Consider the following 15098-nt stretch of genomic DNA (forward strand, 5'->3'; position numbering starts at 1 on the left):
TAGCACACTCCAGCAAGGATATTTTTTCTTATGTATCCAGCGCATGATTTGTGTGATTATAGTATAAGTATAAAAAAGTGGATATTTGATTTGACCTTGTTATTCAAATGCAGTTTTGTACAATTCACGAGGAAAGAAATTCACCCAGTAATTACAACTGGCCATTTTGTAATGTAAACATTTACTGTGATATAATAGCATAAATAGATGTATGCAGATACACTGTATCGTCCTGTTTGGCAAGAAGCAGTAATAGATGAGCCTAACTGATTAGACTAAAGCTGCCTTTTAAGAAATTACCAAATGCAAAAAAAACTTTAAATGAATTATTTAAATCACTAACTTTAATCATGATTTCTATCAGCAAGTGGGAAGCCTTGATTTGAACCAATCGACCTTGCTTGCTTCACAGCTGCAGGAGGACTGGTGGGCCAACACTGCCCCGCTCCCTGAAGGGAGAGGATAGGCTTCCATGCACTATTGGTTTCAAGAAATTTTGTGAGCAAATTTGCCAATATTTTTTAAATCTTAAAACAAACCAGAAAGCCTTATGTGCCAGGAGACACCTACTCTCTTGTCAGTCATGTGCTTTAGCAATCAATCTGATACTCACCTAACACCTTATTTACATCTCAGAGAGGTTTCTATGAGTACAAAATATAACCTGACTCTGCAACATGGCTTTTAAATTGCTTCAATTCTCAAATCCCACAAGATAGTTCTCCTACTTAATCCTGATAGGCACTAGCGTCGGTCTGCTCAAAACAAGCATTAGATTTCTCATTCTCTAACATTTTCTCTTCATTTCTTCACCGACTTCCCACTAAATAAACATTCTTTTTTTCCCCTCCTTAAACCTACTGGGAAGATCTGCAACGCTCTGCTCTCCTCTGTGCACTACCTTAGTTAACCTTTGTCCTCCCCAAATAAGATTGTTAAGAGTTTGACAGTGCATACTCCAAAGTGATTTATAATATTACACCAAAATTATGTAAATCACTGTAAAATTTTCTTTTTGACACTCCATTAAGCAAGTAATTTTGCTTTACAGGAAATCTAGTTTTGAGATCTCCAAATATAAAAGTACAAGTTACACTAACTTTAGGGGTGTCTCCCTTTCAGCGGGAACACAAGAAAGAAATTTGTCTATGTTCCAAATATGGGAAAAAAAGTATTTGGTCACAGGAAGTCACAGAACAAAACTGACACAGGAATGCTAAAGGAAGCCGTTGTTCCATTTCTAACTGATATATTTTTAAGGTCTGACTGAACATGGACAGCCTCTTTTCATTTAACAATATTAAACACATCTCTGAAACCTGAAATAACTACAATGAAAATGTTAAGTCAAACAGTACTCGTAGTACTTAAGTCAAACAGCAGAAGTATGATCTAATGATCAAGTTCAAGCTGTTCATAAGCAGAATGCAGGTCTTAATGCAGACCTGTACCTATAAGAAGGAAGCACTCCCCTGAATTCCCACCTAAAATTAAGTTCCTTCACACTGAGACAGTTTCCATAGCCAAGAGAATGGGAATCTGCCTTCCTGAGTTATTATGCTGTAAGGAAAACAAGTCAACACATCCTACAGAAGATCAGCAGAAAATTCTCCCACAATGAAACAAAGTATCTTTGTATAGAATCATAAAATGGTTTCGAATGGACCTAAAAAATCAGGTAGGTTCAACCCCCACAGCAATGGGCAGGAACACCTATGGCAGTTCTGGAAGACTGACTTTTCTCCAAGGCTGTCAGGTGTGTGAATCTCATTACTTGGTGGGGGAGGGAGAAGAGGGAGAATGACAAACAATCTGATAAGCTTTCCTATTCAACATGCAAAGACCCACACATCTGCAACAATGAGACTTTCACAGCAGCTGCTTCCAGAGCAGAAAGCAGGATCATCCTTCAATGCACCCAAGACAAAGCACATTATATTCTACACTCTCCTTAGACAGATGGAATCACAACGTCTGAAGAACAGCAAGAGTTAAAGATTTTTAAGTTCAAAACTTGAAATTTTGAAAACTGTCAGTCTTGACAGCCATACAATCACAGGCCAGATCTAATTACAAGAGACATACTTCCAAGATGTGAGACCATCACCATTTGAGCTAACATTCAAACAGCAAAATTCCTTCTGTTTGCCTCAGAACAAGTATGCCGAGTTGTGAGGACTAATCCAAGAGAAAGGAAAAGAGAGTCATAGCAATCAAATGAACTTTACCACAGCGGAAACACACTCTTCCTGCAGGTGTAAGACAGGGACAAGGCAGCAAACTCTTGCTCTGTATTCGCAGGGCTGCACGCCTGTCCTGCATAGCCTCCCCCTGCCTCCCTGCACAGCCAGCTGGTAAGGAAAACATGCTGACAAGGCACAGGGAGCTGCAGCAGCAGTAACTGGAAACAGCAAGCAAGAGCAACCCCAGGCACACTGCCAGGACACACTAATTCTGTGATAAAGTTTCCTGTCCATATTTTTTTAGATTAGGCAATTTATATAGACATAGATCCTGCTGTGGTACTTCTCTCTGCATCCCTTCACAACACGAGTAGCTGCAACTTTCCTCTGGCAGCTACAGAACTCCCATGCAGCTCAAAAATGACCCATTTTCCATCCTCCCTCAGGCTGGTTTAGGTTTGTTTCCTCCACCTTTTGTTTTGGGGGTCTGGGAGAAAGTTGTTAAATATTTTCACCCTGGTTTTTCTCCTGCAAATGCTGGCCTTCCTGTATGAAGAAGAATGCATGGGCATATTCATGTATGAGAAAGAAGTATCACTGCAAGTGCTACATTCCAAGAAGGGGTCACAGCAGGAAGCCACATAGCCTGTCTACCCTTACAAGCCTTACAGCAGCAGTATCTTCTGGTGAATATGCCACAGGTGCAGTGACAAAGAAGTGTACCAAGGCCAATCTCCACCTGGTCCTTGCACAATGTGTACCACATCCAATGCCCTCCTTCCACAACCCAAATGATAGAAAGGTAGAGCTCAGCAACAACTGGCTGAACTTTTCAAACAGTTTTTGTTTCTATAATTAAAATATAAGGAATGTTTTTCTATTTCAGCAAGGGGGTTATGTCTTGATTCAGACTCAATTTAAAAAATCAAGCCCCATCATTCAGTAAAGGAAATAAAAAACAGGCTTTCTGTTTTCTTTTGTCTGTGCTCAGGTATAGCCCTCTCTCTGACAGCCAGGAACAGCAGATCAACTCCACGTACCTTGGAACACGAAGCAGATCCGAGAGGACTCTTCCCTACAGACAAACATAACCTGCAGTCATAGCCAGAAACTGTCTGACACACAGTGATCCAAACTGTTAGTCAGAAACGTGACTCAGTGTTGGAGACTCCCTCAAAAAAAGCCTTGCAGGGAAGAGCCCAGCTGTCCCTTTAGGAAAAAGAAAAGAAGGGAAGGAATTTTCAGGAGACAGAGCATTTCTCTTTCACCAGTGATCCAAGGTTTGCTTCCAGCCCATAACGAAATCATCTCTTGACAGATCTGTGGACTTCAGCAGCATAAGCGTCAGTGAAACAGCACAATGAAGAGTAACCACTAATGTAAGCAAAGTTACCTTTTAACAGCACCATGCAAACTAACAGCCGTACAGACAAGTTTCTGTCCTAGAAAACTCGCAACCTGGGTTGACAGGATGCAACAGGTGAATGACACAGAGAACTTCAAGCTGAGCAGAGTGGAAAGCTAACAAGTTACCACAAAGCAAGTAAACATCTCCTGACAGCACGTCCGGAGACAGCAGACAGAAACCCAGGCTCTTCAGACGCACGACAGTAGCCACGAGAAACTGACTCCGCTCCCCAGACGCCTCCGACCCCCTTAGCAAAGGGACTCTCTCCGACAGCGCGACCGCTCAGTCCCCGCCGGCAGACACCGCGCATTACGGCCGGCGCTGGGCTCTGGACCCAGGCCGAGAGTGACCCCTTCCATCCCGTCCGCCGGGCCCCTCTGGGCTGAGGCCGCCAGCCCGGCCCGCACCCCGCCAGACCACGGGTGCCTCAGCGGGATGGGCCGCCGCCGTCCCCCTTCCTTCCAGCACCTTCCAGCGCCGCCGGGCCCGGCCCGGCCGGCAGCAGGACGCGGGCGGGCGGCGCTGCGCCGCCGGCTCCGGGTCGCAGGGAACGCTGCGGCGCTCGGGCCGGCGCAGGCCGCGGGGCGGGACAGCGCGTCCACGTCCCCCGCCGTGAGTCACGGCCCGGCGGGCGGCGAGAAGGTGATGCCGCCGCCCCCAGAGCCAGCGCGAAAAGTTACCGGCGCGGGCCGCGGCTCCCGGCGATGCGCGGCCGCCGCCCCCCGTGGCGCAGGTGCCCGAGCCGCGGGCGGGAGGGGCGGCCCGGCCCGGCGCTGCTCCCGGCGCTCCTGCCGGCGTTCTTCCCGGCGCCGCGGCGGAGCTGCCGTGATGTCACGCGGGCCCGGGTCACGTGCAGGCGCCGCCCGCCCCGCTCCGCCCCCGCGGGTCCCGCGGGACGCGAAGGCTCCGAGCGCGGGTGATTCCCGGACGGTGGGACCCGCACGGGGGCCCGGAGCCCCTCCCGCGCCGCGCCCGCCCGCCCGCCCACCCTCAGCTCAGTCCCCAGCAGCGGAGCAAAACCAGCTGCAACAACAGAACTATCCCAAAGCAGGTGCTGCAGGAACAGCGCGCCTTCCCCCTCCGCAGAGAACCTTTTCCTTCCAGCATTCGCCAAGAACTTCCTCAGTGGTGCGGTATCGGCAAACAGAGTAAAAAAAAGAACGCGGCTTCGTGCTGTCCTAGAGATAGGAAATAGAATTCAGTTTAAATTCACTAAGCATTCGAGCATGAGCAAATTAAACACGTTATTCCGTCCAGCTGAGCCTCGTGTATTGCACCAACCCTGCCCTGAAATAACCCCCCTGCTTCACAAACAATTGGCACCCTTACTGAGACCTTACACACAACTTTCTAACGCAGCAAACTACGGAAAGTTTTAAGCAAATAAACAGGTACCAAAGAGCTGGGTTATGAGCCGCTGTGCTTCATGACTCCAAGACTTCTTTGCAAACGCGAGAGCCATGTTTCCTTCTTTCCTCAAAAGAGAAAGCTGAGAACCTCATTCACCGCTCTCTATACACTTCTGCGTGCAGGCAAGCACTAAGTAGCAGTAAATTCGTTTAACTGCCAATGATTTTTCCCTCTACACGGCACCTACGAGATCCTCGACCAACGATCCAGTGGGTGCACAGGCGGCAGCAGAAGCCGGGTTTCATCTCACACTCGTCTAATTCGACCAAGTTTCGTAAAGAACAACCAAAACTGGGCAAAAGCCGCCAACGCTGGGCAGCCTCTTTGCCAGGGAGCAGCAGCAGCTTTCCATTCCACACGGGCATCCTCAGGCTGACCGGAGGGATGCGACGATTAGCGACTCACGGCTGCCGGGCACTGCGCGCCAGGCCGCCTTCCCTACTTCTGCCCACGAGTTTACCCAGGAGCACACGCACAGCGTCAGAGCACTGCGAAACCTCGTGTCCTAGAGCGAAGCTGCGGCGGGGGTGACACCGCAGCGCCCTCATTCCCGCCGCTCCTACCGAGCGCCTGCGCGGCTGCAGCCCAGGGCGAAGCCTCCGGAGGGCTGACAGCAGAACTCAGGGCCGCCAGCCCGGCGAGCCCGAGGCTCAGGGGCCTGAGCAGGGCTCTCCCACCGGCGGGATCCTCCTCCTCGGGGGCGGGCGCAGCGCCGAGAGCGCGGCCGGGCTGTGCGCTGCGAAACGCCGTCCGCGCGGGCCGGCGGCCGCTGGCGCTTGGTTCCGGGCGGTGTGCGAGCGCCATGGCGGGCGGGCGGGGCGGCGCCGTCCTGCTGCTCCTGGCGCTGTGCCTGCAGCCGCCGCCCGCCCGGGCCCGCAGCCTCCGCTTCGTGACGCTGGTGAGGGGGACGGGGGGACGCGGGGGGAGTCGGGCCGGGCCGGGCCGCGATGGCCGGGCCGGGCCGGGGTGACGCGGTGCCGCCCGCAGGTGTACCGGCACGGAGACCGCTCGCCCATCAAGGCCTTCCCGCGGGACCCGTACCAGGAGAGCGCCTGGCCCCAGGGATTCGGGCAGCTCACGCAGGTGCGGTGCGAGGCGGGGCGGGCGGCGGGGGCCGGGCCGAGGTCCGGACCGCCGGTGACGCCCGGTGCCGTTGCAGGTGGGGATGCGGCAGCAGTGGGAGCTGGGCCAGGCCCTGCGGCGGCGCTACCGCGACTTCCTCAGCGACACGTACCGGCGGCAGGAGGTCAGTGCCAGCCCCCCGGCTCGGGGAGCGGCGCTCTCGGCCGCCCCACGGTGGGCCCGGGGCGCCGCGCGGGCTGGGGCTGCGGGTGGCTCCTTTGGGAAGGGAAACGCCAGCGCCGGGACTCGTCTCCAAGTACTTTCGTTTCTTAGCCCGTTCCCACTGCAAGAGGAAGAAGAAGGGCCCAAACGCAGGCTCTGTGCTGAGTCTGGCCGCGGGGTGGGAAGGCAAATCCAGCCAGAGTTGTGGGACTGTTCGAGCCACTCACTCTGAAGTCCAGGGAACTAAACAGCAATGTTTGTTGTAGCTGGTATTTGTTTCTTACTCGAGCTTATGAGATTTTCTTTTCCTGTTACAATAGCTCACAAGAATGCAGCCCGTGTTGGCCCTGCCCTCCCCAGTGCACTTGAGGTACAATCTTACCAGAGTAGATATTAGTAGTAGTTACTGGCCAGCAATGACCCTCTCATTTCCTTTCAACTGTAAAGTATTGACAGTTGCCCAAAGCTATTCATTCCCCTCTCTCTCATTAGGATGTCCTCACACTTTATAATAGTTCTTGAGAAACTGGTAGGTTTCTTTTGGAAAAAGTCACAGAGCCCTTGTGGAACCATGTACTAAGCACAGACAAAATTATAAAAGATAAAAAAAAGTAAGGAAATAAAAAGTCCTCCCAAGTACCTCTGCTAATAATCAACTGGTACTGAGTCAATTGAAAACATGAACAGGTGTCCAGATGAGAGGCTTGTTCAGATGGACAGCAGGCAGCCAAGACCTCTTGCCCTACTACAGGCTCTGCACCACTTCAGTTATTTTATCTGAGCTCAATTAGCTGATTATACAGACAGGGCAAACTAAGAATCCCCATACACTTTTCCACGTTTCTCCCCTTCTAGGGCTTCCCAGTAAGAACCCAGTTTGTCACAGTTAAGATTACATCCCTTCTTTGACATTTACTTCATCAACAAAACTTCCAGCATTGTCTCAAACACAGATCCTTTAACTATCCTCAGTATTTCCTTTCCAAACATACTTCACTCTTATACACCTTCTGCAAGCTGGAACTCTTTTCCTTCTCTTGCTTGAGAAAGAAAAACAAACCAAGATGTGCAAACAAAAGCTGTTCTGCTAACCAAGCCTGAACCCTTGCTCAAGTTGAGCAACCTCCCTTGTAAGAAGTGTTGCCTCTGGGTGACACCATATGACTGTCTGTCACCTGACTCAGCGACAAGCTGGAGCCTGGCAAAAGGTGCTGAAGAAAGCATGTACACTTAGGGCTTAATTGCTTGGGGTTTTTATGATACTTCTAGAATTAGGTCCTTATCTTTTAAAATATCTCATTTCTTCAGAGCTTACCAAGGATAAAAGCAAACCCGTCTAATGAGTACAGGGTCAGTTTTTTCAAGCCACTGTTAAGAGGTAAAAGTGGGCAGACAGTTGGGTTTTTTTCTTGTGACTGTAAAGTTTCTGATGTACACTTCACATGAGAGGTATTATACAGAGTATATATATATTTTACTATTCTGTCCTAACACTTTAAAAAATCACTATCTTTACATTATATTTCATTCTTCAGGCTTTTTGTTCTTGTTTTGGATCAAACATGCTGTTTCCTGGGACATTTATTTATGATTTCCTGTTGGTCCTCTTATTTTATCACTGGTTTCTCTATTTCCCCTTAACTGTTTTCAGTACACAGATACCAGAATACTAAAGTTTTGCCATGTTGACCTTCTGAACATTGCTGTATTTTTCTCATTTTTCCTTTTTTCTGGCTCAGAACTCTCTCTTCTGAGCTCTAGAATGGTCAGGTCTTGGCCCATTAATCCCAAGAGCCCACAATGATCAGATAAAATCCCAGCACTCCCTGTTTTTGTTTACTCTCCTGTTAGTCGGATCACTTTTGTCTTTTTTTCTCAGATGGAAAAACTGAGGTTTGAAGAAGCCATTTCTTTTCCTGAGCACAGTCAGTCATTCCTAGAACTGACAGCAGAATGCAGGAGTTTGCCTCAGTCCTGCTCTGCAAATATGGCACATTTCCTATCTGTACCCATAGTTTTCTGCATCTTTGTCTTCCTCTTCTCTGAACCTTCCTCAGACTCAGATTCAGACTCCTTTCTATCTCTAACCTCTGCACGCTGCACCTGCGTATCCCATTGATCCCGACCAGACAGCTCCAGTATTAGACAGCAGATTGTCTCTGTGTGTGTCCTTACAGCTTTGTCCAGGCCAACATCAGCAGGCTCGGTCCCTTTGACTCCTGTTCCCCTGTTGTCCATGAGCAGCTGCAGGGCACTTGGCAGTGTTCCTGGGCGAGTGCATCATCCTGTGCCTGAGCATCACCGCTTGCAGGAGCGTTAGTAATGGTGCACTGTCCCTGTCCTGGCAGATCTTCATCCGCAGCACAGACTGTGATCGGACACTGATGAGTGCAGAGGCCAATCTGGCAGGCCTCTATCCCCCAGGAGGACAAGAGATGTTCAACCCTAACATCTCCTGGCAGCCTATCCCTGTGCACACAGTCCCTGAGTCTGATGAAAGGGTAAGTTCATCTCAAAGACATGTATTGACTACTCAAGTAGTGTAGTGTCCAAAAATATTTGCTATAGTCTTGATTCAGATTGTCTTGAACTTCTCCTGGGACCTACCTTGCAGAGGTTTTCGTATTTTCAGAAGAAGATGAGAGAATTCAGGGGCTGGGTTCACTCAACATGTCAGGTGCAACACCTGAGCAGACCACACATGATCGGGAGTATGTCAGCAGGCAATACTTGAGGCTGTTTATAGATGCAGTCAGGGTTTCATTACAGCTGTGCATGTTTACTGCAAATTCTGTACTCCAGCATTCTTGGTGACCTGGCTGCTCTTGTCTCTGCCCAGCTACTGAAGTTCCCTTTGACCCCTTGTCCACGGTATGAACAGCTACAGACTGAAACACGGCACTCAGCAGAATACATAAATAAGACCAAAGAGAATTGGGTAAGTGACTGTTTACATGAGAATAAGGTGGTTCTAGGCTTGTAGTTATCACCTCCATATAATCAGAGCTCTGAGAAAAGGGAAGGGATACCAGTGCATATAATACAGTATGAGATTAGAAAATTGAAGACCTTTCTCTTTTGTCCAACCTACAGCAATTCCTGGAGATGGTGGCAAAGGAGACTGGGATCCGGGATATCTCTCTCGAGAGTATATGGAGTGTATATGACACACTGTTCTGTGAAGTAAGTCTGGCCATCATCTTACACCCACTGGAATCTGGTCTTTAGTATTCACTGGATTTGGTGGAAATTATTTTACAAAATCCCGTGAAACAACTTTTCACCTTACAATTAGAAGTAATGTTCTAATTTCAGAATAATAACAGCTCCCACTCACTAGAGGCATGTGCCAAGAATTACCTATTTTTGCACCCTATAACCTCCCACTCTGTAGCTCAGATATATATCATGCCAGAGTCAGAAAAAGCCCTACCTCTCTTGAAAGTCGCTAGAAAATGACTGCAATCTGAAATCTTTAGATTGTCTGTTGACCAGCCTAAGTCAAATACCATAGAAATGAGATTCTCTGTTAAGAAACATTAAATTTATTATTTAAGTTGGGACCTTAATTAGGACTATTCCTGGTGATATCTCTACCTCTCTGGTTTTTTAAATCAATCACTTATCTTTCTGTGCTTATTTTAATGCCATATCTAAAAGAAAATAATGCTATCCTAAGTTAAGCGGGGTTCACTCACATCTGTTTTTGACATATTTTCCTTTGTCAGAGAAAGACTCTAGAGACAGATATTACCCTTTACCATTTGGGATGGGGGCACCAAACTCAGTATTTGAGTCGATTTCGGTTGAAAACATATCTCACGAAGACGTAAAGAAAATCAGAAATTGGGTTAGCTGTGCTGTGGTAACGCTAAACTAAAGGTCACAAATCCAGGATACTTAAAGTTGTTACACACAAGTTTCTCAGTGTATAACTGTACAGCGTGATCTTTCATGTCAAACTAGTGAATTATTGAATTATGGACACAGTAAACCAAAGCATTTTGACACTGTGTCACACTAATTCTATGAGAGTGCAAGACTGCTTCGCTTGCTGGCAGTGGTATACAGTGGTGTGCACTATTTTGGGGGTGTAAAAGATAAATCAGCAGGGAATTGCACTTTTCTATGTAAAGTAGCAGCTTGGGTTGCTACAAGCTGAGAATATTCCAGTCCAAAGCTGCATTGTCCTATGTGAATCTGCCCTTTGTATCACAAATCTCATTTCCTATCTTGTAACAATCACAGTGAATCAACATGTATTGGTAAAAAAATATCCTTTGGTCAGAGAGATCCAGAATTTCAAATCTTCTTCGTTTTCAAGAGTCACTTAACGAACTTGCAGATTGGGCCTGGAAGGCCAGGTGACAACCACTATAATCCCAAAGAACTTTGAGAACAGCCCACAGTCCCAAAGCAAAACCAGAATGTTGTTAAGGAAAGAGTGTTTCTCACTCAGAACTGTACCCTCAGGCTGATTGGTCTCTTCAGCTTCTTTGGTCTTCCTCCTTTTTAGTAAGTCATGCAAAAAGTGCCCTGAAGAGGATTGTTTTTCTCACCTCTGCCAGTAGAGTCATTCTGCTATCTGGACGGAGACAATAAAAAAGTCCAAGAAATAGCTGAACTTACCGGTGATTCTCTTTGTAAATTAATGAAGAACTAACTAAATATCCAAGCTGCTGATGGAATTTCTCTGAACCACTCAGACAGAATGTGCCCTTAAGGATATTGAGCCTCAACTTCCGGAAATCTAATGGGATGCAGCAAAGAAAATTGTTCTCAGTAATGCCGGGAAACCACAACTGCTGTTTCTCTGCCATTATAACTAATCCTTTCATGTAATGGGTTGGCTGCAAAGCAAGTTCTTCTCTTGGTTCCCAGTTCTCGGGCTCCTGGGTTTGAGTACACGGCTTTGTCAGTGGTGCATCCCACTGTTCTGTCCACAGAGCACTTGCTAACTTTGTCTAGTGTCTTTCAGTGGTCCTCAGAGCCTCCAGGGAAATAGGTGCAGCTACACCAGAAACCCTGAGTTTGTGTTCACTCACTTACCTGTTTTTTTTCCTTCGACTGCATGCCATCTGCAGGGCAGAATTACCCACATGTAAAGTTAATGCCCTAAGATTATTGTATCAATTAGAACATAACCTTGCATTCCAGCTGTGCTTTCACAGAAATGGAGCTCTTAAGTTGCAATCTTTATTCTTCTCATTACTATTTTCTGGAATAACACCAAAACCCACATATATTCTTTGTATCCAGCATAGCAGTGTGAGGTTCAAAAGCACAAATAGGAAAGGGGCATATTATATTGCATATTTAAAATAGTGTAGGAAAGTAGCAGCAGTATGGGCAGGTCTCTAGACACCCTCCCCTTCTCTGTTTAATCTGTGACCTGTGCTACCTGCACATGCATATTATTTCTCTTTCTAGCAAGCACACAAAATGGATTTGCCTGGATGGGTGACTCCAGAAGTCATGACTCACTTGAAGGAACTAAAAGACTTTGGTTTTGAATTTCTGTTTGGGATCCACAACCGGGTAGAAAAAGCTCGTCTGCAAGGCGGTGAGTGCACCAGGGAGGGAGCCTTGTGCTGCTCTTTCTGGCTTTTGCCTCTTACCAGCTGTTCTCATTCCTCAGGGGTCCTGCTGGATCACATAAGGAAAAATCTAACCAAAGCAGCAAATGCTTCTGCCCATCAGAACCTAAAACTGCTTGTCTATTCAGCGGTAAGTTAAAGCTGGGGCTGGCTTTTAGCCATCTCCTCCTGCCTGCAGGGGATTGGGGTTTGGTGATAGTTTTAACCCTTTCTAGCTTCCCTACAGCCCCCGTGCAGTCATCAGGACATGCATCTTTGCCTCTGACTGGGTGGGAGATGCAGCATTTGGCATCGTTCTTCTGGGATCCCTGAGGAAAATTCCCAATGTGTCCTTATTCCTGTTAGCTCAGGCTCATGAACAAGACTGGCAGACTTTAAGGAGACACTATTTATTTGCTAGATGGGTTGATGCTACTCAAATATGATGTTTCAGAAGTGTGGATACAGTTGTCTCCCCTTTCCAGCAGCCTACTGCCTGAAAGGCCAAGTATTTCTTCCAAATTGCTCTCTAGAGATTAATTCTCAGAAAAACAGTGTATATGGCTGTTTCACTTCCTCCCCTTCTCTGGCACCATCACAGACCACTGTTCTACCAGTACAGTTCCTCTCCCATTTCCAGATGGAAGTTACAAAGGTGACGTCCCCTCTGCACTGCCTTCTCCATTACTGGTATGGTCTGAGCTGCCCTGACACATCCCTAAGGGTGACTGATTTGGTTTTTTTCCCTCTTTCTCAGCATGACACCACACTTGTGGCACTGCAGACGGCTCTAGATGTCTACAACAAGAACCAAGCACCATACGCCTCATGTCATTTATTTGAACTGTACCAAGAGGATGATGGGTGAGGGCTGCAGTAAAGACGTCTGCTGTGATTTCACCTTGAGGGTTAGACACCTAGGCTAGGCTCCACTCCTGGGGCATGCAATCTTGCTCCTAGTGGAAGACTCATGAGGAAAACTTATCACCAGAATAAAGGAAAGGGTGTGCACACTTAGTTTTTGGGAAGGGATGACTTGAACTAGAGAAAAAAAACCACCTTGCTCTATTTTGTTTTCAGTAACTTCTCCGTGGAGATGTTTTACCGGAATGAGAGTGGGAAGGAGCCCTTCCCACTGACAATCCCTGGCTGTCAGCATAAATGCCCATTGCAAAGATTCCTGGAACTCACAGATCCTGTTGTGCCCCAGGACTGGGAGCAGGAATGCAAGGTATCAAGCAGCATGCATGACACAGGTGAGCCCAGGCTTGACCAGAGTGTGGCAGAAGGGGAAAGTCTGGGTGATACCGTGCTGACCACTTATTTTCTCCCTTACAGAGCTCTTTGTGGGTTTGGCTGTGTGTGGATCCATTCTCCTTCTCCTCTTGATTCTCCTCTTGACTGTACTCTTTCGCATACAGTCTCAGCCCCCTGGCTACCGGCACGTCTCCAATGAAGGAGAAGAGCAGGCCTGACAGTTGCTTCAACTCCTTCCCAGGCAGTAGGAAGGAGCTGTGTTGCCCCTAAGGATGATTGGGCACCTTCAGTTACTCAGCATTCTTCTATTTTGGCCTTTACTTCCCAGAACAGAACTGGACTTGATTTCTGGATACTTTCTAAAGGTGACATCCTTTGGAAATAACTGAGAAAAAGAACTGAGCTACTCTAAGGAAATGACACCTTAACTTTGAAGCCAATATACTCTGTGGTGCTCTGGTCCTCATACAGCTTACCCAGTCTATGATTCCCAACATGGCCAGTTTCAAGTTTTCCTCCTTTCAAGTGACTGTAAACGTTACCACTCACCATGGCTGTGGCAGAGAAGCTTGGGCGTGCAGTAGCTGCCACATCCAGTTGCATTTCCCTTCAGGGTCAACCCACTTTGAGTGCTTTTCCCTCACATCATAGAGCTGCTGATGGTAGAAAGTCTGAACTTGAGCTGGGGGTACAGCTCACCAACAATGCACCAAGACTCATCTACTGTCCATGCAGAGGGAACTTCTGCAGATGATGGGAGAAATGTAAAGCGTTTCTTGAGGTTGCTGTCAAGTAGCTGCTGCTGGCAACTGGGGTTTTTTTCCCCTCTTCACATTGTGGGTCAAGAGAGGACTGTACTGAAATCAGGACAAGCCTGAAAACCTAGCAGTTTTCAGTCAGTCCTGGGATTGGGCTCAGAGTAGAATCAAGAGTAAACCCAAAAAAGCTCTCTCATGAGAGAGAGCAATTTCTGTGACCGAAGCAAACCCACACTCAATTTCTTGTGCAATGTTGCTCTAGAAAGGAAAGTCCCTCTAGATAAGAAACTTGGTTTCTGTCTAAAGATCCCAAGTTTAAATTTTACTTCCCATATCTGAACTTCAAGGACTTATTAAAGGGAGTATCCAGTACTCCAGGTAATCCAGATTTCAGTCCAAGGAATATGCTTTACTAGCACAATGTTTTTATGCTGTAATTAAGAGATGTAGCAGAGCTGTTTACCTAAGACTAGATTAAATGCCAAGTTTTATAGTTTTTCTTCCTATCTTCCCTACTGGATGGACAACAAACATTAAGGATCAGAATTGGCAGGCCAGTATGGATTCCTTTATTTGACACACTTTTGGGCATTTTGTCCAAAGTGTGATTCTTTCTCCAGCCTAGCCTCTCTGCACACTGCAGCTGCTGCAGAGATCTTCACACCAAGTGCTCACTACCTGCCTTGCAGTTTTTGGCAGAAAATGAGACTGCAGCAGGCACCAGAAGCACAGGCTCTTCACGTGGTGAAACTGCACATTCACTTCCTACTTTTACTTCCCTTTCTGGTGCAGTTCCCTTCCCCTCTTGGATACAGAAGCCAGTTCTTAGGTTACAAACATTTCCTTTTGTTCCCCCTAAGGAGTACCATGGGGACTTTTCTCCACACCGTAATCAGCATCTGCCAGCATGGGAACCCTAAATCAGCAGAAGCAGCTTGCTGTTCTCAGCATCTTCCTCACCTTTTTGTCCTCTGAAGATACAGACTAGGTCTCCTGCACAGCAAGACAGTCATAAAGAAAAAGCTACTGCCTGTGAGAACAGGCACAAGAAAGAGGTAATAGAAAGTGCATTTAAAAGGACCAGACCTGTTATTTTTAAAGGCACCAAATTTTGCACACACACAGAAAAGATTTTTATGATGATTTAGACATTTTGACTGTGAATGACTTTCTGTACTTGTTCCAATACATTTCATTATTAAAATCAATTTCTCAGTGAACT

At 47.2% G+C, this 15098-nt stretch overlaps 2 protein-coding genes across 5 annotated transcripts in view; one reads left to right on the forward strand and one right to left on the reverse strand.

Moving 5' to 3' along the window:
* Positions 1-5647, reverse strand: part of NR1H3 (nuclear receptor subfamily 1 group H member 3) — a 30887-nt gene extending 25240 nt beyond the window's left edge. The window contains exons 1-2 of one of the 4 annotated variants that reach the window (XM_066551787.1): positions 4272-4327; positions 3224-3392 (exon numbers count right to left, since the gene is read on the reverse strand). The gene's annotated coding sequence lies outside the window, so the exon portion shown is untranslated. Of the gene's footprint in view, positions 1-3223; positions 3393-4271; positions 4344-5477; positions 5496-5564 lie in introns of those variants that run through there. The other 3 variants (XM_066551791.1, XM_066551789.1, XM_066551788.1) reach the window with 3 other exon arrangements.
* A 152-nt stretch (positions 5648-5799) lies between these two features.
* ACP2 (acid phosphatase 2, lysosomal) lies at positions 5800-15096 on the forward strand. Its single transcript, XM_066552281.1, has 11 exons — positions 5800-5899; positions 5989-6084; positions 6161-6247; positions 8634-8786; positions 9125-9223; positions 9379-9468; positions 11716-11848; positions 11924-12012; positions 12619-12725; positions 12942-13117; positions 13200-15096. The coding sequence occupies exons 1-11, from the start codon at positions 5804-5806 to the stop codon at positions 13334-13336; spliced, it is 1263 nt and encodes a 420-aa protein (XP_066408378.1). The 5' UTR covers positions 5800-5803; the 3' UTR covers positions 13337-15096.
* The last annotated feature ends 2 nt before the right edge of the window (positions 15097-15098 follow it).

The sequence above is a fragment of the Molothrus aeneus genome, chromosome 6 (genome assembly GCF_037042795.1).
Source record: "Molothrus aeneus isolate 106 chromosome 6, BPBGC_Maene_1.0, whole genome shotgun sequence".
Classification (NCBI taxonomy): domain Eukaryota; kingdom Metazoa; phylum Chordata; class Aves; order Passeriformes; family Icteridae; genus Molothrus; species Molothrus aeneus.